At 44.6% G+C, this 23,112-nt stretch overlaps 1 protein-coding gene across 1 annotated transcript; it reads left to right on the top strand.

Moving 5' to 3' along the window:
- The first annotated feature begins 310 nt into the window (after positions 1 to 310).
- Positions 311 to 23,098, top strand: Slc38a4 (solute carrier family 38 member 4). Its single transcript, XM_052161006.1, has 15 exons — positions 311 to 440; positions 3,264 to 3,354; positions 3,868 to 3,983; positions 6,620 to 6,693; positions 7,557 to 7,649; positions 10,042 to 10,123; positions 10,210 to 10,292; positions 10,402 to 10,460; positions 11,244 to 11,516; positions 11,641 to 11,720; positions 11,870 to 11,970; positions 14,478 to 14,602; positions 20,497 to 20,641; positions 21,518 to 21,615; positions 22,997 to 23,098. Exons 1-15 carry the CDS (start codon positions 322 to 324, stop codon positions 23,096 to 23,098), a joined length of 1,641 nt encoding a protein of 546 aa, XP_052016966.1. The 5' UTR covers positions 311 to 321.
- Positions 23,099 to 23,112: the final 14 nt, after the last annotated feature.

The following is a 23,112-nucleotide window of genomic DNA, read 5'->3' as shown; positions in this document are numbered from 1 at the left end:
TCATCCTTTCTTTCCTTCTTTTACTTTTTTATTTTTTTATTTTTTTGTAGTAGGTGAGGGAAACTTTCGGGGTGTGTTTTTTTGTGAAGTTTTTCAAGAACTTCATTTCTTTACGTGTTTCACAGCAAGCGCCCTCACAGAGTAAGGGGTTCTCATTCATCGATCCAATTCAAAGCAAATTGCAACGATGTGTTGTGTGCTCTGTTCTCAGAACAGAGTGTTCTGAGCCAGCACATAGAGGAAGAGGCTCGAGCTGAAGGCGCTGTGTGTTATTTGCACTGAAGAGTCTTTTCTGTGGACAGGAAAGGGCTGTGAGGTCAGATGGACCCCATGGAACTGAGAAACGTCAACGTCGAACCTGACGACGACAGCTGCAGCGCGGACAGCATTCAAGACAGCTACACCGGGATGGAGAACTCCGATAAGGAAGCCGCAAGCAGGTACGGAGTGAAAAATTGCCAGGCTCTGTGGAAAAACCGGATGGGCCATGGGCTGGGAATACCAGGGTCCCGTTGGAATGACTGGGCTTATTATGGTTAACCGTGAGATAACAATGTTGATATTGACACATTAGCCCTGATCCTTTGTGTGGCTGACTGGAAACTGAAGTTTCAAGGTCCGCGTCTTCATTGCCGATGTAACCCGCGTTTCCCCGAGAGCAGCCTGTCCTTCCCTGTATGTTCTCAATGTTGTCTGCAGTCTTTGGACTCGTGGCTGCTGAATGCAGTAAAACACCGGGCAGTGGTGTCTGTAGAGTGGTTGCTTGACTTAGGGGCGATTTATCTTCTTTTGGGCTTCTGTGCAAAGTGTGGGCCTGCAAACGGACGCCTCCTTCTCCAAAGAATAAGTGAGTATATAAATATAAAGTGGTATTTAGCAATCCTGGGTTCTTTCTCCTCCACGTCATTACTCTTAGTACTGAAGGAAGCACACTCAGGTCTGAGTTCTGCAGTGGGTGGAGGAGCCAAAGGTGATCTAGTCTCAGCAGCACCAGAGTCCACAGTGGATGTCGTTGTCAAACCCCACACAGCACCATTTTAGCTCCTCACAATGATGTATTTTCTAATACATGCTGGCGCGTGTCTAAGATGTTGTTTTTTGTGATTTTTATATTCATCTTTAATAGATGGTTAATGTTTGTATTTGGTTTTGAGTGAATGTGTAGTGGTAGTGTTAGTTTGTTTGTTTTGTGTTTTTAATTCAATTTACTGTAGCCTTTGGTTGAGATCCTTCCTCTTCTGTTTTCAATAGATGCTGGGTCTACATTAAAACAGTTAACGTGCTGAGTATATACCTCACGTGCCTTGTCCAATCTCGGTCTGGTTTATGTCCACATCTCATCTCACTCCAAAATAAGACCACACGAGTGCCTCGCTCAGAAACAATTTCCTTACTTTCAAATTCTGACTTTTAAAAACCACTCGTGCAGTGAAGACTTTAATTTGCCGAGGAAAGTAAGAGTTAGAGTGTTGGACACTGTTCAGTTTACATTGTTCTGGAAGAAAGCACTCGTGTTTACGGTCCTTCGTCCCATTGTATCTTATCATGCCAGCTCCTGACTGTTAACATTACATAACGACCCCTCGGAGCTAGTGTATTAAACACAGACAGTTAAATCACATCAAGATGGTAGAGGGACCTCAGACAAGGAAGAAGGCAACAGCTGAGGGCCCAGTGTCTCCTGTGAGGAGCATGGGACAAAGCTAGGGCGTGTCCTTTACCCATACTCTCTGGGCCATCTACTCCGTGGTTCCCAGAAACACGCAGAAACTTTGTGGGTGGATCTGATGTGTCCTAGCCTTACCTTGTATTGTACTCTACTTTCCGAGAGTCACCTCCCTCGTGGTGTCTCTTTTTCTGTGACTTTTTGCAGTGACTCTTCCCTGTTAGAGTATGTTCAGGATTAACTTCTGTTATAAAAGACAATTTGTAAGGATCTCCCTGAGAAGTTTGTTTTTCATTTTATTTCCAAGGGTCATCTCCCTGAAACCATTCTCCAGCTCTTGAATATGAGAAATACCTTAAACAACCCCAAACTGTCTGCTGGGACATCTTTTTGAGAAACACACAGAGTTGAGCGTGGGTTGTAGCTACAGAGGCTTGTGTTATATCTTTGTAGGTAAAACTGTAATGGTGGAGGCTAGCCTTGCTGGTCAGGCCTCTTGGAGGTGAGACTGACCTCTGGACATAGCTTCAGAGCTCCTGGCATGTGACTGCTGGAGCTGACCAGAACAGAAAGGGGACAGCGTCAATGAGTTTGTGTAGCCTGGGCCTGTATGGCTCATACATTTTTATTCATTCATTCATTCATTCATTCATTCATTCATTCAGTTATATAGATAGCTAGGTAGTTATTAAGTTAGCCACTTAGTTAGCTATCTAGTTAGCCAGTTAGCCGGTTTGTTAGTTAGCTAGCTAATTTGATAGTTTTAAAGTATATCCGATGCTGTCCTGGAACTCTCTCTGTAAACCAGGATGACCTCCAACTCAGAGATCCCCCTGCTTCTGTCTCCCGAGTGCTGGGATTAAAGCCTTGCCCTACTGCCACCACTACTACCACCTGGCCCTTCATGCCTTTTTAAAGTCTACGTTCTCTCCCAATTTTTCTACCACTTAACCTTCGTTTCATTAATAATTTTCTAAGTTTCATTTATTATCTAATACTGACCAAAATACCCATTTAGAGTAATTAGTATACACATGCATGCACATGTGTTCATACATGTTCCCCTCACAGGGATATGTCGGGCGTCGGATGAGAGGAGTGTCTGAACATTTAACACATACTTGTTAAGTTGGTAAATTAAGGGATGTGGCCATACAGAGCCCTGTCCTTACAGAAGGTTCATCTCTAGCACCATTAAAAAAATTAAATAAACAATAATAAAAGTATCATCTCATCGTGGCAGGACAATGGTTTTAAAATCTCAGGACTGTGGCTCTGCACCCGCTCCTGCTAAGAGCTCCTAAGAAGGAACAAAATTAAGCTCAGCTAATAATCTCTTTCTTGCCCAGTCAGTATTGGGGAAAGGAGAGATAGCATACACAATCTTCAACTGAAGGTGTGTCCTTTCTTGTGACACCCTCTCCTCCCCCGTGGTTGATCTAGAAGTGTGAAGAAGAGGAGGCATGCTTTAGACATTGTCTTCCCTGCTGTTGTCTTCCCTGATTCTATCCGGAGCATCACCTTGATCTTAAACTCAAGTCAGAACATTTATGGGTTTTCCCCATGTTTTTTCTTCTTTCCTTTCCTGATAATACAGTCAATTTGCTAATGAAGATGCCGAAAGTCAGAAGTTCCTGACAAATGGGTTTTTGGGGAAGAAGAACCTAGTCGATTACGCGGATGAGCACGTAAGTGACTGCCCTGCTTTCAGGAGGTAAACAGGACGGAGGGTGTCTGACCTACCCGAGGTCTCGGTGGCAAAACAGTGTGATTGAAATTTTCCAAGCCTTCATCAGCACATTCTCTGTTTATTCAGGCTGTTACTGGAATAAAGGCTTGTTTTTCCCGTTTGCCATATGGCTGCGTGAATCATTTATGAAATTTATTTGTTTTTTCAAGAAATCATTCTAACCTGAATGTAAGCTGCAGCCACGCCTCGTTTTCTCCTCTTTTTATTTTTAAATCGCTCATCTGTATTTCTAATTTTTCCTGCGACCTGTGCTGAAGCCAAGCCTTGAGTTCCATTCAGAAGTACATGTTCTTCTTGATAGTGGGAGTAACTAATGGCTTTTGCTCATTATGGTTTTGTTTTACTCTTCCATTTGGGGATATAGTCTCAGGAGATCCCATGAGCAGAGTGGCCAAAGCAAAGGCTGATGCTTTGGCAAGCATTGGCTTATACTGCGCGTCTTTATTTCCAGCACCCTGGAACGACTTCCTTCGGAATGTCCTCATTTAACCTGAGCAACGCCATCATGGGCAGCGGCATCTTGGGCTTGTCCTATGCCATGGCCAACACCGGGATCATTCTTTTTGTGTAAGTGAACATACATGTCTGTGCTCAGTGCCAAGTCTGTGTGTAGCCTGGCACGTGGTGCGGGCTCTCTGTGAACAAGACCCATCTGAGGGAGTGTTGGTGAGTGGCCCTGGCTTCTTATATCGATCTGCCGCCGCTGAGAGGCAGAAGGTTTAGGTATCCGACCGCAGAAACGTCACAGAGTATCTCATCCCTTGACAGATGCGTAAGATAGCATAGCATTCAGCAGTCAGAGGTATCCCACCCCCACATTCCTGAATAATGCCAGGAAAAAAATAACTCATGTCACCCAGAGTTCCGCGTGCACCAGTGCTAGTCCCTGTGGCTCTGGGCACCAGACACCAGCATTGGCCTCTGCATGCGTCCTCAGAGCCTTCTTTCCCTTCTTCTCTATCTCGTTAGCATCTCATGTCTCAGCAGAGCATCACTTTAGTGCAACCTTCCATGACCTCTGTGACAGGGGCCAGTGTATTATACACAAACCTCAATGGTAACACCCTTGTGTGCATGTCTGATTTGCTTAGTTAGTGTCCTATGAGACCCAGAGGATTGACGACCTCCCCCCCCCATGTCTCATCACACACCCTTTCCTGAAGCCTAACACAGGGCCTGGCATGGAGAATATTTGTGGAGTGACTGGAGCTGGTTTCTAAATCTATGCACTTTCACCACACTTGGACAAAGACTGCCTGAAAGTAGCAACGTCTCACAGCTGACCAATAGGATGGCTGGGCAGGGCCTCGCCTGTGATGGACAACCACAGGCGTCTGCATGACTACACAGACTTTGGTATTTTCCAAGACATACTTGTCTGTAGTCATATTCTTCGCAAGCATAAAGCCACACACTGGGAGTCAGTGTGACCCTGAAGCCTGCTTCCAAACACGATGCCAGAGAGCTAACTGTCTAAGAATGCAGCACGTTCACTTTAAATATATGTTCTTTGGGTGCTGACATCGCGGATGATTAGGTAATCATACAACTATTTAAGGACTGAGGATCAGAACTATAAATATTTATCTTGTGTCAAATGAACTATTTTATGTATAGTAATCTTTAGCTGAATGGGTTTTTATACCAACTTCAATAAACCGTGTTTGAAATCAATTAGCCATTTACCATCTGAATAGTAGGCTCATAATACATTTGCATATCTCTGTGCCTGTGTAGTGAACCCAACCTTTGAGACAAAAGGCTGCCTTCTTATTAACCATTCGTGGCATTAAAAACAATTATGAAATTATTACAGATCATTGATGAACAGAAATAGAAAATACTTTCCCAAACCACAGAGCCACCGATCAACTTCTGGAGAACATTGCCTTCCACATTTAAAACAAAGCCTTCATTTCGTTTAAAAAGTTACCTTGACCAGAGCCATCATAGTGCTGAACACCACAGGAATACCACTGTGTGTCCAAGAAATTAAGGAACAGATTTGGCTGAAACTCCCCCCCCCCCCTTAATTCAAAGCAAGTGACATAGCATTCCATTGATTTCATTTTCTAGAATGCACACCACAGCAAGCACACATTTCAGATATAGGAACACACATTATTTTCCCCTGGAACAAAATATGTAATCTGGACTACATGAGTTCTCTAAAAAGAGTGTGTCATACTGCATAGAGGAGAAAGCCATTGGTTCAGCTGTTCTGGAAGACTTGGTTTCTGGAAGAGGGGGACACACACACACACACACACAGCCAGAGCAGTTCCACGTGTGTAACCCAATCCAAAACTACACAACAAAGCAGTGATCTCCCGGGAGTGCCAGAGAAACTGGGAAAATGCATGTTCATGAGTAAAGCAGAAAAGGACAGATGGCTCTAGATGTCAGATGTCAGTGCTGCCCTCGTTACCTCGACGACGTTATCCACGATCATTCTGTCAGCTTGTTTTATACAGCGAAAGATGGCCTTGATCCTATAATCCTCCCGCCTTAGCTTCCTCTGTGTGTGGGGGTTACAAGCATGTGCCACCATGCCTGGTGGTCCTCTTGTGATGCTCTTGGTGTTGGAGAGATGTTGATTAGTACTGACATAGAAGCCATTCATATGTGTGGTCGTGTGGAGGGGCCCAACATCACACTCAACTCCTGCTGAATATAAGCAAGGCCTGGTTCTGCTTTCTTTCCTTCCCTCCCTCTGCTTTCTTCAATATGCCTGACTCTCCAGGTAACAGAGTGCCCTTCCTTCTCAAGTACAAGATCAGTAGACAAAAATTGGTGAGTGTCTAAGCAAGCCTAGATTTGGTCAGGTTCTAGACGTTTACTGTGTTTTACTGGTGTTCTGTCCTGTTTTGTTTTGTTTTGTTTTGACTGCTGCCTGTTGATTAGCATCACCACCGTGAGGTGTGTTACATCACCATGCAAGAAGCGTTCGGTAGTGCTTGAAGCATGTATAGTGTAGGAGAGTCCCAGTTGTATGGCCTCAAGGGGACATGTGGCAGTGTGAAGAGAATGTCCCAGAACCCTCCAAATCCATATATTTTTTTTGCAAAGTCAGTGACTGAAGAGGCAGAATTGCTACTGTAGATTTATTTGCAACGTTCAGCGCAACAGTGTTTCATCTGTTACAAATCTATATTGTTTCACCTATTACAAATCTGTATCGACTGCTTTCCATCCCATTACAGAATCCTGCTGCTTACTGTGGCAATTCTATCTCTCTACTCGGTTCACCTTTTACTGAAGACAGCCAAGGAAGGAGGTATGCCGTCCTTACATCCTAACTTCAGCCAAAGGCTATCTTTCCTATTTTTTTCTATATTCTCTGTTTACATTCCGAATGCTTTTCCCTTTCCCAGTTCCCCCATCCCCATCAGTCTCATAAGCCCTCTTCCCTCTGCCCATTTCCCAATCACCCCCTCCCATTTCCTGTCCTGGTACTCCCCTACAATGCTGGATCAACTCTTTTCAGAACCAGGGCCCTCTCTTTCCCTCTTCTTGGGTATCATTTGATATGCTAATTGTTTCTTGAGAATTCAGAGCTTCTGGGCTAATTAATATTCACTTATCAGTAATTGCATTCCATGTGTATTCTTTTGTGATTGAGTTACCTCACTTAGGATGATATTTTCCAGTTCCAACCATTTGCCTAAGAATTTCATGAATTCATTGTTTTTAATTGCTGAGTAGTATTTCATAGTTTGATTCTCAGAAAAGAATCCCACCCCTCACACAGCATTGTCAGCTAAGGAGGGCGCTGCTTAGCTTCACGGGTCATTTATTTATTTATTTATTTTCTGACCCAGCAATACTTTCTCTCACGGGTTTGAGTTAACTGGACCAGTGAGAGCCAATGATGAAAGCCGATTGGCTCAACTTTAAGCCAGATGTGGGAAAAACGGTTTCTGGCAGGTGGTGGGGGATAGTTGCTCTTGCCAGCGGCATACAGCTCAAACGAATGAAGCTGTTGCTTCTGACTGGAGAGCATTTGGCATTGCTCATGGGTTTCTGAGGCGAGTTTCTCTGTACTGTTTAGTTATGTGCTTAAGATTCCAGACTTATGGAAGGAAGTACTAGAGGCATAAAAATGATCCTCTAACACGGCAGTCTTATCTTTTCTTATAGGATCTTTAATCTATGAGAAATTGGGGGAGAAGGCATTTGGATGGCCTGGGAAAATTGGAGCCTTTATCTCTATTACAATGCAGAACATTGGAGGTAAGGAAGCAGCTTGCCATGGGCCCCGTGAACGTTCTGTGGGATGCTCAATAAAATAAAGAAACATCAAATAAATAAACTTCTGGAACAAACAGCTGGCTTTACAGAAAAACAACCATGTTCTAGTTTTTAATCTCGCCAAAAATCCACCACCACCAACTCAACCCACTGGGGTCTGAATATGTGTGAGCCCTAACACTGAACTAATCCCTCATTCCCCACAGCGCATTTATTTATCTTTATGTTTTTAGATTAAAGTTTTGTGTAGATATTTCCAGAATCACTGGATTGTCTTTGTTATTGTTGTTTGTTTTTGGTTTATCTTTATTTTATTTTATTTTTTCACTGTATTGGAGCCCTGAGCCTGTAAGCCCAACACAGAGGCTCTTCTCCATTTGGTTAAAATCTTCAGCCTTGCAGGAACTTAAATTATCAAGCATTTCCTAAGTTCATAAGATCACCTCATGCTTGCCCTAGCTTGTGACAAGTGACATAAAGAGAAATAAGTAAACCTGAATGTGTTTATCCCTTAAGTCCCCAGGCTGGGCAATGGCACCATGGCTGTTCAAAGCAGCAGTACAGCGCCTGCTGGACATGTAGATCAAAGTGGGCTCTATGTGAAGTCAACCACAGGTAGTGTGGCTTTAAGAGAGATGAGGTTGCACACTACTACCCCAGAAAAAAAAAATGCTCTCGATTGGGCTGTTTTGTGTGATTAACGATTTGGCATAAGGGGAACCTTAAATTATCTCTTAAATTAGCAACTCCACATTTAGAACAGTTCGGTTTTTCAACCCCCTAAGGAATTGGCATTCACCCCCAGTGCCTTAGCATCAGCAGGTTGATATTGACATTACCCGAACAGGTCAGTAGCACCCTGAATTTCCAAAGACCAAACACATTAACGGTGGTGACATCACCGAGACTCAGCAGTTATGAGCTTTAAAATCGAATAGTCCCTCAGTGAGCCAGCTCATCAGAAACATCTCCTATTTATGCTCTGTAAGATTCTGCTCTAGCCAAGGACTCTGTAAAGATTAACCAAACCACGTGGGCAGAAGGCACAGCGGGTATTGGAGAAATCATTCTGCTTTGACTGTAGGGAAGAAACAACGGTGCCGAAGTCAACGGCCCCGTGTTTCTCATGCAGCCTGCCCTTTGCAAACAGTATAATCTTGCCCGTGTCGTTGGGTTTATCAAAATCCTGATGTCCTGAGCAGCAGCATAGGGTAAGGACGTAAACCTGTCCTCATTAAGACTTTTCAGATGATTGAATGATGAATTCGAAGAATCCAAAAGCGTCAGAAAGGATAAGCACAAATCCTACCTCCAAGGGACCTGAGGCACTAATTTGGAACTAGTCAGAAGTCAGTGTACAACTTCCAAGTCTGCTCCATACACACCAAAGTTCGGTGACCACACTTACAACTGCTATGTAAACCTGGCCTGTTGTGGGAGTGTGGGAGCTAGAACCTACATCCCCGGCATGCTGGTCAATTGTTCTACCATCTGAGCTACAGCCCCCCAACTCTGTCAGTTTTATCTTTAATTGTACCCTTGACCAGGTGTCAGATACTGATCCCAGTGGTGGGCTGGGAAACGAAGTGTGGCACAAATCTCTCCCATAAGAGATTTATCTGTTTTGTTTGTTCATTTGTTTTACACACACACACACACACACATACACACACACACACACACAGGAAGAGGTCTTATAGATTTTATATTTTCAAAATTACGTACATGAAATGTGACCCTTTCTGTGATTTTACTTGACCAATGGGGAAGCCAGAATGAGAGGAGAAGGACCAACCCCTTATCAGACAAAACAGGGATAAGCTTTTGTCTCTTATACTCTGTTACCGGAGTAGAAGACTTAAACTGGCCACTGCTCTAAGATTCCATTGTGTCACTCTGGGAAACCTGGAAGGCCAACCAGGTGTCACGTGGGGAGAGTTAGGGTGACTGAAGTGTCAGCGGCCTACAGTTCCATTCTCTTGGATTTGGCCTCTACCTTCTTTTTGTCACCCAGAGACACACGTAACACAGTCCATGATGGTCTCTAGTGAGTGACAGTGAGTGAGAACGTGGGACCAGAAGTTCCCTTAGAACCCAAATTAGATTTTACCCAGAATCAACATGGGCACCGTTCACAGCCACCGCCCTGTGATGAGCTGGAAGGATGGACGTCTGCTTATGTAGGGAACCTGGAAGCCCCACAGTGCCTGGGGCCTTCCTCTTCTGCTTTAGGAATGAGATGTTCACTGTTTCAAGGGGAATGGATGTCCCAAATGCTGAGGAGAATGGATGTCCCAAATGCCCCGACTTCTCTCATCTGTCATGGGGTGATGGTGTGCAGGCCACCGCTAATGTGTCCCTTTGTCCTCTTCAGCCATGTCCAGCTACCTCTTCATCATTAAGTACGAGCTGCCTGAAGTCATCAGAGTGTTCATGGGACTTGAAGAAAATACTGGGTATGACGTGCGTTCCCTCCGCGATACCCTGTGACTCGCGTGGTTGACCTTTTCTGTCCCCGACGCCATCTCTCTTTCTCTTCTAGGGAATGGTATCTCAACGGCAACTACCTCGTCTTATTTGTGTCCGTGGGGATCATCCTCCCGCTGTCTCTCCTTAAAAATCTAGGTATCAATTCATTATTTAGCTGGAAGCATATCTTTTACTTTGTGTTCTAATAGACGAGCTCCTTTGAGACGATAAAGTCACCTTCCGACATATCTCTGCTACTTCCTAGGCTACCTTGGTTACACCAGTGGATTCTCCCTCACGTGCATGGTGTTTTTTGTCAGTGTGGTGAGTGCTTGGTTGACACGGTCCTTGCAGCCTGGCGGGCATGCCGTGTTTTATCTGCGTCCTCATTTTTATCCAAGTGCTTCATTAGCACAAAATAGCTCTTGCATCACAAGTGATTTTATTGTATTCTAGTTTGGAATGAGGAAAGGATCAGTCAGGGGTCTAAATATAGTTGACTCACAATGCCAAGGCATCTTCTGGATGAGCACTCAGACGAAGGAGCTGGGGAGTGACCCGGTATTTAAGAAGGCGGGGATGGCAGACAGGAGCAAGCTGGGGCTCTATCTGATTGCACCAGCCGTGCTCTCTTGCACTTTCTACCCAGTAAGAGAGGGTGGCTGCAGCGGAATTAAAGAAGAAATTAATTCAAACAAAGGAGGAATTCCTTGAAATATCAATAGATGCAAAATTTGTAAGTCGTTTCCCCCCCCCCTCAGAGAGGTAAAGGAAGAGGAAGGACTTTCTGATGGCTCACACCATGAGTAGTTTGATATGTAATGATCTTTGTCACAGAAGAGCCAGAAAGGCCTGGAGTAGACTCCCCGGAGCCTGGTACTATTGACTAGAATGTACCACTGCCAGTCATAGTTCCAGATCTTTCCTTTGAGCCGAAGCTGGAAGGAGTCTTTGCAGCCTGGTGGTCTAAGCAAATCCTCAATGAGTTTTCTCCCCTGCATCTCTCAAGCCACACAGATGGACGTTCATTCCATTGCTTTCCCACCCCTCAGAGCTTGATGATTTTTGATTCTGTTGTTTCAATTTGTTTTTAATGACTGGCTCTAGGTGATTTACAAAAAATTCCAAATACCCTGCCCTCTGCCTGTTCTGGATCACAACAATGGCAATCTGACCTTCAATGACTCACTTGCCATGCACATGATCACGCTCCCCAATAACTCGGAGACCGCGGACGTGAACTTCATGATGGATTATGCTCCGCACAACCCTGCAGGACTGGGTGAGGAGGCTGCGGGCACTCCTCACAGCGACGGTGTGGAGTACGAAGCCCACAGTGCTGACAAATGTCAACCCAAGTACTTTGTATTCAACTCCCGGGTAAGTAACAGGCCCCTGATGACTGAGTACTGTGGTCGCTGGATTATATTGTATAAACCGAGACGCTCTGGAATCGCCATCTATGCTGGACCTCTGACTACACGCTGCTGTGTTTGTTTTGCAGACGGCCTATGCGATTCCAATCCTAGCGTTTGCTTTCGTCTGCCACCCTGAGGTCCTCCCCATCTACAGCGAGCTTAAAGAGTAAGGCAGCCATTGTCTTGGCTGATTTGATTCTAGTTTGAGTTGTAAATATGTTCGTTTCTTCAACAGTGCTTTGTGAGGGGGTGTACACTATGGCTTTTCGAGCAGGGATGGTTTTAAACCGAAGCTCATGTTCTTTTTATTCCTAGTCGATCCCGCAGGAAGATGCAGACGGTGTCCAATATTTCCATCACGGGCATGCTCGTCATGTACCTGCTCGCCGCCCTCTTCGGCTATCTGAGCTTCTATGGTAGGTCACCCCGCCCCAGCCGTTCTCTCTGTGGTTAGACTGATAATTCACCTGGACGCATCCCTTCTGGATTTTAATCCCTTCCGTGAGCAGCACGGTCAATGGGTGGTGCATTCTTAACACTCTATTGAGCTTTGCTATTTTTCCAAAGATTATGGGCTCCAGATCCACCTGGCTAATAGATTTCAGCAATTTGCGAAGTCTTGTTGATTTTCTTCTTCCTTTTTTAATCTCTCTAATTACAGCTAGGATGATAGTTCAGTAGGTAAAGCACTTGGCATCTGAGCATGAGAAGCTATGAACGATCCCCAGCACCTATATACAAATCCCAGCACCGGACAAGTGAGACCGGAGAACCCCTGGCACTTATACGCTAACTAAGCTAAGAAAACCTGTGAGCACTGGTCAGAGAGAGCCTACCTCAAGAAATAAGACAGAAAGCAGCAGGGGGGACACAACACTACACTCAAAATGGACATGTATGATCAGTTTCACGCATGCTCGCATGCGTATACACATGCACACATACATGCACACACACACATGCACACACCCACAGGCACATACACACCAAATCCCTCAAATTAAGTTAATTTCCTCCATGTATAAATGATATTTGTCAAGTTTCTTGACTCAGCTCAGACTAGAAACAATGAGAGTGAATTCAACTATACACAGGAAAACTCTTTTTAGGGAAAAGTGGTGGTCAGGAAAACAGCAAAATCCCACAGTACTCGAGTTTGAACCTGCTGCTTCCTTACCAGTCAGTGAAATCTGGCATCTTAGTACATTTAATAAATAGAATGTCTGCTTCATTTTGTTCAATTTTGTTAGAGTAATCATTTCCTGAGACAAACGATACAAGAGATTTCCTTCAATCTGGGACTCAATCCTTCAAACACTATTCTAAATTGTGGTTATATATAAAATACTGATATAATAGTATATAGAATATCTACACACACACACACACACATATATATATATATATATATACATTGATACTATACATTAAACATTCCATCAGGTATCTGGCATCTTAATAGCACACAAAGGGGTCAGCATCATTTACTCTTCCCAGAAAGTGTAGCCCAAGATTGTAACTAAATATCAGTGTGTTATCATATTTGCACACTGGTCAAGGTCTCTTGCATGCTAGTCAAGGTGTCAATACCAACAGACATTTGTAATAAACACACATAGCTTTATTTGAGTTCTGTCAACAAGTGTTTATTGCTTTGGAAAACATATCAGTTATTTTAAAATAGAAAACGAAATATGCATGCAGTACATACACACTGGAATTTCGAAAACTGGCTGCAAAGTTGTAAATAAAAGTAGTTCTTCCTTCTCCTAGAACCTCCATTTTAAAAGCTGATTTGGTTATCTATTTTTTTTAACTGATTTGGTAAGTTAAATTAAATGCATGACAAATTGGGAGGAAATGACCCGAGAAGAGTCACCACTGCTCAGGAGTCTTTTCTCTTTGGTTAATATCTGACTATTAACCACACGCCTGCTCTTGATCTGATATTATCTTCTCACTGGTTATACGTTAAAGCCAAGATCAATGCCGCTGAGTGTGTTTGCACCCTTTTCTCCTCTTGAGAGTAATCGAGGAGGAACCAGCGACATCTGATTCCTATGTATCCATGTGCTATTTGCATCTTGGTTTCATATGTATCTATGTATGTTTGGGTATGGAATTCTTGAATGGTTGTCTTCAGAGAAGGCATCAGATAGATCTTAGAGTAAAATAGCTGAGGGATTCATTAAAAAAAAACAAACAAAACCTAGTGATTCATCCTTGCATGTTTGTCTAATGATTTTTGTAAGATAAACAACCCTCTAAAACCTCAAAGGACCCGAGTTTGGCTCCCCAGTGCCTGTGTAAGAGCTTGGTATGGAGGCATGAGTCGGAAACCCCAGAGCTGGATGGAGGAGCAGACCTGTCCCAGGGTCTTGCTGGCTGACAGTCTAGCCAAACTGGAAACTCCAGGTGCAATGAGAGCCTGCCTCAAGAGCAGCGCAAAAAAGTCACTGAGGAAAGCCTCCCAACATCTGCCTCTGGCCTCCACGTGTGAATGCATGCGAGCACACATGTGTGCGCGCGCGCACACACACACACACACACATACACACGCACAGGTGAACACTCAGAGTTAGAGATGGCAGTCCTAAAGTTTCCACACTAAGTGCATAGGAGCTGCATCAGGATTAGCTGGACAGACAGGTTGGGGATAGTGGTGGTGTGGGCATGACACACTGGTAGACTTGGGCTTTTCTCCCTCTTCACAGGAACCCATTGTCCGGGTTTGTTCTGCTTCTTCATAGTAGATATAGATTTATTACAATGCAAACAATCTCAAGAAGCTTCTTATGAGCTCTCCATCCTCCAGCTTTATAAGCTGTCCGAATGCGCAGGCCCAGACCTCTTCCTGTACCATCACATACTTCTGTGAGGAGCTGGTGCCAACTCAGCAATCTCCCAACTCTTCATCTTTCAGGGGAAGTCGAAGACGAGTTACTCCATGCTTACAGCAAAGTCTACACGTTTGATACGGCTCTTCTCATGGTACGCCTGGCAGTCCTGGTGGCGGTGACACTGACCGTGCCCATCGTCCTGTTCCCAGTAAGTACATGGACTTCTGAAGGCTTGTTGTGATATTCTGACTCAGTGTGAACTTGGGTATGTATGTGCTTGCAATTGTGTGTAAAATTATTTTCTCATAGAATGTAGGTCAACTTGAGGTTGACCAGATAGATAGATGGATGATGGATGGATGGATGGGTGGGTGGGTGGGTGGGTGGGTGGATGGATGGATGGATGGATGGATGGATGGATGGATAGATAGATAGATAGATAGATAGATGATAGATGGATAGTTGATAGATAGATTGATAGATAGATGGATGATGGATAGATGGATAGTTGATAGATAGATGATAGAGGGATGATAGATCAATCAATAGATGGATAGCAGTGTTCATGCCTTTAAAGTATGAGAAAAATACATGAACCTTATTTTTAAATTCAAATTTTAAAAAATCAGAGCTTAAGCTGTTATCTATAGACTAATAAAAAGTAGAGAAGTGCTTCTGACTCTGGAAATGTGAAAGCCAATGCCATGTAAACTTTAAACATTACACTGCGTCTTGCCATAGCTTTGATGGTATCTTAGTTTGTTCCTTGGTTTGTGCTGGTGTAATATCTGCAGGCCGGATTATTGAATCTGACGTCTTGATGGCTAATGGGAAGGAGACCCATTACATCAGAAGAGATTCTTTGACCTCTTCCCCAAACTGACGCGTACCTTCTGGTGTTTGCTATCCCTGCTCCTTCTCTAGCCAGGGTATCGGTTTGTCCCGGGTTCACATCACTGGGCTGGTGTGGGTGAGCATGTGAGCCGCACCTACAGACAAACACAGGTTTTCACCTCCCTGCCAACTCTGTCCCTTTTGTAAACATTCCGTTTACTCATCCATTTTAGGGATGTAAAAATAAGCGACTCAGTAGCCAGCCTTGCTGTGTACAAAATGTTCCACCCAAGACTCTCGGCATACGAGAGCCACTCAAATAATGTGCCCTGTTCACTTTAAGCACAGCCTGTGTGCTGAAAGCGTATTGTGGCGCATTCCTTTTCCATGAGCACATGAAATCAGATCCCTGCCCCTATCGTGGCTAACACTTGACACTTAACGCCTGGCCTCTAATATATCTCAGAGCATTCTGGATGTCATATATGGAACTTTAGCTTAAAATGAACCTCAGGCTTAAGAGGGAAGTTTGGACCTACCAGAGACACCTGCGTCATTGTTTAATTACTTTGTACAAAGGAAATCTGTTACATACTTCTACTTAGCTTTACACAGAGGTCCTTAATATGGTGTTTTTCAGCCAGTCTCCAGAGATTGATGGTTGTGGCTGTGGTCATCTGTCTAGTAGATAACTGGTGAGCTAATGCAAGGCTTGTTGCCAGAATGGGGAGTTATAGCTAGCCTCAACAGATATTGCATCTCGATGTTGGAAATCCGATCCTCCTGTAGAAATTCTTACCTAGTGTAAGAACAAATGCCCGGGGGATAGATCTGATCATCGGGAACTACAGTCGTTTATCAGCTTTGGATGCCATTAGGATCCAAATTGGGCATAAGAACCAACATCCAGAAAAAAAGCCAACACCCACCCTTTCCTGTGTAGTCCTACTCTCTGTTAGCGGTATGACATTGTGCACAGCATGGCGTTTCCGGTCACAGTTACAGGTAAACGTTAACAGGTCGCAGACGGAATAGTGGCCGCACAGAGGATGAACCAGCAGTTTGGATATGAAAAAATTTTTTTGAGTGAATCTTGTCTTTCCTGGAATGTATGAACTGACTTTTCTGGTCCATTCATGTGCCATTAATCCCATGGGACCTCAGTTCTGTCGAGCAAATCAAATGGTCGTGACAGTGATAGAAACAGACGAGTGGCAGTTGCCTTGTTCCAGACAAATTCTAAAAGGTCAAATTCTGATGTGTTTTCGACAGCTGTGTTGCTGTGTTGCGTGTAGTTTTAAAGCCACGCTACCGCCTTTGCTCTGGAGCTGTGACTATGCTCTGGCCCCTCCCGACTTCCTTCTGTCCTTCCTGGCTCAGCTCCGCCAAGCCTTTAGCACTGACCTGGCTTCTCTCTCTCTATCTGCCTTGCTCCAGGAGTCAACCGCTCCACTAGCCCACTCTTGTGACCCTTTCCCCAGGAGGGGTCGCGTTACCAGCCCCACCTAAGACCTTTGAATCCACGGATAAAAAACACACAGTCAGCTTGCCACAAAAGTGGCGCAATTGCTGGGCGCAGAATCTCCTGCTTGGGAAGGCCTGCGCTCATCTGTTCATTATCTCCACATCCTCGGCCACCCTCTCATAGCGGAGGCCGCTGGCCCTAGCTGTCCCCGACTTTACTTGATTGCAGCGTCCCTTTTTCTCCAAGGCAAGACAGAAGAGCCCCCCACCCCTTCCCTGCGCCCGCCTTTTCCTCCTGGCACCCGGAAGTCCCATCTGTACCTTCTGCCCAATAATTGGCTCCCAGCCTTCTTTACTGACAAAATCAAGAACCAATTAGAAAACCAGACCTTAGTTTCAGCACCTCCCCCTACAGAGTGATTATGGGTAGTGTTTTTATTTGTTTCTTGTAACTTGGGGGTGGGTGCAGGACTTCTGTGAATCAAATATAGGATGTGGCTCTCCTGGATGTCACGTGGCTTTCTTGGATAACATTCTTCGCATTCAGAAACATTTGACCACCAAGAAATGTTTTTTGCTGGCCTTTATATTTCCACACACAAGCATCAAAAGAGACCTAGCCTGGGTTCAAGTCTACCAGTTTTACCTACTATTTTGCATCCTTGTTCTTGCAACAGATGCTAACCAGGCTCTTAAAGATTTATTTTATACATATGAGAGTAGACCACCATTACTCTCTTCAGAAGAGGGTTCCCAGAAGAGGGGACCAGACCCCATTACAGACGGGGGCGAGCCACCATGTGGTTGCTGGGAATTGAACTCAGGACCTCTGGAAGAGCAGACAGTGCTCTTAACCACTAAGCTATCTCTCCAGCCCCGAGGCTGTTTCTTAGGTGACAGGATAAGAGTTTGTCTGCTGGGTTTTCTCTTATCCTACTTGTCATCTCAAGTTAGGTTGGGTTTTTCCTTCTTAGCGCAAGAGTTTAGGAGTGGTCTGTGACGGTTGTTAGGCAGATGCCAAGGTCAAATGTATTGAGGCTAGCCTTCCATTAGCAGCTTAATGTGAATCTCCTTAGGCACAGGGTGGGCCGTCCACTGTGGGATGCACCTCTGCGTGGCGACATTCATAACCGCTCTGCTTTCTGCAATTAGGTTCATATGTTACCACAGAGGATTGAAAAGCAGGTAATTTATAATTTAAAATTTATACTTTATCCCAAGGGGACGGGCTCATATTCTACCTGTAATACGTTCAGAAGATCACCTCCCCCCCCCCCCCGCCCCCAGGCTTCTCTAGAGCCTTCTATTTCATTTCTCACAGGACAATAATCCCTTCTGTGTGTCCTGTTCCGAGGCGTGCACAGACACAGACATAGCAATATGTTGGGCATTGGCAGGAACCCCAGTAGAGTCCGTATTCCAAAGATGCTATCCCCGGGCAACCCTGTAACACGATGAAGGAGTCATTTCTCCTCAGTGGGAGAATCTGTGTTTATTGAGAGTGTCACTCAAGGCTCTTCCACATCTATGACCGCCACACTGGGTCCCCGCATAGAGAGCACCTCCTTACAGGCCGGGCTGGAGACTCTGTGTAGGAACAACTGACTTTCTACCTAAAACTGCATGGAATTTCTAAGGTCATTCTGGGTCGGGGGCCCTGGCTGGTGCTAGGGACTTCCCTGACCCGCCTCTCACCCACATTTTTATATCCTCATCAGCTTGTGTCGGTAGAAAAAGAGGCACTTGGGTAAGGGGAAGCGCACCAGGGCCTTGTGGGTAACTGGGCTGAGTTGCCCCTATTGTCCTGACATGGATAAACAGAGCTGCCCCGGCTGTTTGGATCCACTTTCTCCGAAAGGTGGCGCTGTAACATGGACTGACCCGTGTTCCCTTCTAACCCTTTCCAAGGCCACTCCCAGAGGGCCTCATTCCTGGTGCTGTTGCCCCCTTCCAGAAGGCATTAACACTCCATGTTCCTTCTGCTCCTTCAGTCCTGTGAGGGATTTTCTTCCGCTCACTCACCATCAAAGCAAAGCCTTCACTGTTCACTCCAGCCTTGCTCCCTTTTCCTGTCCTCTCCTGTCCTCTCGGTTCAGTAGGCCAAACCTTAGTCTACCACGTGACCTTAGGAAACTGTTCACGCTCAGAGGCCCTGAACATACTGGATTGCCCTTGACTTGGTTTTTAGTTTGTTTCTTGACTTTTTGGATTGTTGTTGTTGGTGTTGCTTTCCCCAGTGTATTATTTTAACAACAAATGGAAAAACAAAAGCATTGTGTCTCCAGGAACCATGGGTCTGCATTCAGCTTGCTTCCCAGAATCAGATGAACCCTTGAGCAACTAGAGAAAACTTATCACAAGCCCACGGACTTGTGGACAATATCAGACAGGCATTCTTCACAGGTCATAACGTAGACTGTCCCAGAGACTGGGGAAAGGGGTCAAACTCTTGATTTTCTCTTTGCGTTTTCTCATAGTTTCTTCATACTTTTCACTGTTCCAACTCTTAAACCCTTTCACAAAGTCACTGTTAAGCCATTCGAAAAACTGGACTGTGTAGTTTGCCACTCTAGAAATGGAGTTCCCTTTGACCCACACAGATGGCTTTAATTTTCCGGTATGGTATGCGAGAAATGCCTCAGGAAAAACTGTCGGTCATTTAGCTTGCTTTTTTTTTTTTTTTTTTTTTTTTTGGTTTGTCCATACATGTTTCATAATGGAGCTGGAATTTGCTGTCTCTGCAGTGAGCTCCCGTCTCCACACCATCATGAGAGTTTGGGACGGAGAACCAATTGATCACCTCTGCCCATGGGAATCTCTTGCTAAACTGAAAGGCTTATGCACTGTAAAACAGTAATTCTGCCAAGTCCAGAAAGAGTCACCTCATAAACAGATGTCAGAGATAAGCATGTTTCTGTGTCGGGATATCCGAACCCAAATGCTTTGTCCCTCTGTCCATAGCGACCTCTTTATCTACTGACACACCATTTACTTGGGCTCTGCCGCAAGTAGAAACAGGGCTGGAATCTGTCAAGAATCCCCAAAGGGAGTGGAAAGATTCCTGCTGTCAGTTTAACTCAGCATTTACTGAGTGCCTGTTGTGTGCAAATGGCCAGGGAGGGCCTCTGAGGAATGTTAGGGTTATTAAGTTCCATTGTTTGCCTTTAAGGGATCTGTAATCTATTAATGTGGTGGGGAGAAAGAAGGAAACACGAAACGTATCACATTTTTTCTTTTTCAAAATACCAGTGGAAAATGTTAAATAAAATGGAAAATTAGGGAAAAGCCAGGTCTACAGAAATTGCTTCACAGTCTGTGTAAGTCATCCCGGTGTCTTGTCCTCCATGCTTAGCCAGTCTAATGAGAATAAGACACACTTAGCTATCAGCGAGGACTTCACTGCCTCCAAGTTGCTTGCAGCTGCTACTTTATCTCTTCTGTCCAAGATTATTTTTTAACAAAGAATACTAAGATTCAAGAGAGTGAACGCACGATATGCAACCAAGGGAAAAAATATCACTTGTAGACATGAAAAATCGGCATGAAGTTTGCACAGCGTTGCGAATGGACTTAATTCTGCTCAACTGTACAAAGTTAGAAGGAGTTAGGGTGATAAGCGCTACTCAGTGTGTGTTTCCACACAAACGAACGGGAGAAAAAGTCAAGAGATTTTTAAGTGTGTATGTTTGTGTAGGAGGTTAAAATAAAAACAAAATGCTTTAGATTAGAATACTTAAAACCATAGCAGAGATGAAAAAACAGAAGTTAAAGAAGCGACCGTGCCTTTGTACACCCTCGTTGCAGATCCGTACTTCGGTGATCACGCTGCTGTTTCCACGAAGACCCTTCAGCTGGGTGAAGCACTTCGGGATCGCTGCACTCATCATCGGGCTCAACAACGTGCTGGTCATCCTCGTGCCTACCATCAAATACATCTTTGGATTCATAGGTAAGTTTCAGAAGCCCTTTTGTTTGTTCGTCTCAAACTTACACCTCTTTAATGGCAAATACGGAGATGGGGCTCCCAGTCCCCTTCAGGCTAACAAGAATCCTGCCAGCCCCTGCTGGGCTCAGGTACAAGCCTGGCAGTGCCCTCTCCCTCTCCACTGATATTGGGAGCCACCTAGAGCCATTTGGTCCAAGGGCTTTCTCAGGAGATGAGGAAACTGAGCCTCAAAAAGCCAAGTCGCATACCTTTTTGGTGGACACTGGATTTGGGCATGCTCCGTAGCTCTGTCTTCGACTCAGGATGTGGGCATGCTCCGTAGCTCTGTCTTCAAGCGATGAATAAGAACAGGTGTTAACTACCACAAGCTCTCTGGAGTCGTGAATATCAGCTAGGGCATTCAGGATGTTTTTAGAGGAACAGGAGACTGATAGCCCAAAACATCTTATTTCCTTTAACCACATCATCTGTTAGTACATTTAATTTCTCAATCCAGGCAGAGGGTTTACTAGACTTTAAGGGGAGAATGACTTTTAAGAGAATCAGGTGTGGACAAAGTAAGAGCAGACAGGAAGCATGTGTTCAGCCCTCTGAGTATGTAGTTATATTGCTAAGTCTTTACTATTGCTTGGCCTTTTGCTGCTTATTATAGTTATACTTATGATGCTATGATATGAGGCATGTTTTAATATTCTCTATAAAGTCACAATTATAGAAAGAAATAATCAAGGTGGCCTACGAATTAAACATTGCTTTTAATGCTAAGAATAACAAGATCACGTTGTATCTGTTTGTCCTGAAGCCCGGGCTTGCAGAGACCTTCTTTTCTAGACAACTGGCCTTGTGAAGCATTAACCCACCCCACCTCTCTTTCCTCAGGGGCTTCTTCTGCAACCATGCTGATTTTCATCCTCCCAGCAGCTTTTTATCTCAAACTGGTCAAGAAAGAGCCCCCAAGATCACCCCAGAAGATTGGGGTAAGTAAGCATTGTCATCTCCCCTCCTGGGAGCACCTCTTACGCTACTCAGGGTGAACCAGAAAACACATGGCTTAGAAATCGAAGCAGTCACGAGACAGAAGCCGAGGCTGGGTGGCAGAATGGCGGGAAAAAGAGGGTTTCTGACTGTCTGAGGAATCTAGGATTTCTCTCCTTCAAGTAAAAATTATCTAAATAGCTTGTTGAGTTCCCCTGTGGTAAGTGCCGGCTTGGTGAATTTCCTACAGGCATGCATGTCATGTGCACGCTGGTGTCCAGTGCAGGGCTGGATATAATTTGTGTTCCTTCACCGTGTTGGGGTAATGCCAGAATTTTAGTCCCTTGCAAATTGCTAGATTCATAAGGGCAAACATGGCTTTGACTTCCCTTCTGTTTATTATCTATTTATCTCCCTTATAGCCATTTCCCTATAGGCTCTGCTGTTTGGATTGCAATATAAAAAAACAGAATCAATTATTTTCCAGTTAATTTTCTCAAATGTAAAGTATCATCTTACTGAACTATGGAGTACACATTTTCTTTCCATAACAAATACTCCAGAAACATACAACACAATAGATATTTTACCAATAATCAAGCATTGCCAGTGGCCAGTTAAAATAGGTCTTCTATTAAGGCTTGGGGAAGCGTACTTCTAAATGTAAGTTTGGCCCTTGAAGTCATTTACTTCTTGAGGTGCCCAGGGACATAAGGACAGGCCCTCCTGTCATCTTTTCCCCATATCAGGACTCTGTGTGCCCCATCCTGCCCAGGTGTCTGTAGCAGTGTCCCCCGGGGCAAGTACCCACCTCGGCTGTGACCCATTGTCATTTGGACCAGATGGAAAGTGTGTCAAGTTGTCTCCTAGACCCCTGCTAACGACAGCCTTCACCTGCTGCTTCCCAGCAGGTAGAATTAGAAGATGGGTTTATGTGGTGTATGTAGGAACTCTTCCAGTTAAAATTCTGAAATATAGGTGTGTTCTCAATATTCCTACCTACAAAGGTACCTATACTTGGTCTTTTTCTCAGAAATGACCAACACACGCTGGGCTTCCGTTTTATCCATATGGTTTCTCAGTTGTGTCACGCACAACTTTCTACCTCAGCTCTTCCTACCCAAGGGGCCAGGAGTGTTTCCTACATCGTTCAGTCTTTGTCATTTAGTTTTTGTCAACCCCCATATTTTCATGTACAGTGGCTCTCTAGACCCGTATGCTACGTGTTCACTTTTTCTCCTCTTTCCCAGCCAGGGTCCTAAATTGACTTGCCATTTTTCACTAAGAATATACAAAGCACAATACCACGCCATTACACTGTCCAAGCAAATGGTGCTGCTCCCCATCTCCGCTCTGCCCTAATGTGCTCCCTCTGAATTACAGGCCTTGATCTTCCTTGTGACTGGAATAATCTTCATGATAGGAAGCATGGCGCTTATTATAATCGACTGGATTTACAACCCTCCAAACCCCAATCATCACTAATCCCGGGGAGATGC

Source organism: Apodemus sylvaticus, chromosome 17, assembly GCF_947179515.1.
Source record: "Apodemus sylvaticus chromosome 17, mApoSyl1.1, whole genome shotgun sequence".
NCBI classification, from domain to species: Eukaryota; Metazoa; Chordata; class Mammalia; order Rodentia; family Muridae; genus Apodemus; species Apodemus sylvaticus.
The sequence above is the reverse complement of the archived record's forward strand: the minus strand, read 5'-3'. Positions and strand labels throughout refer to the sequence as shown.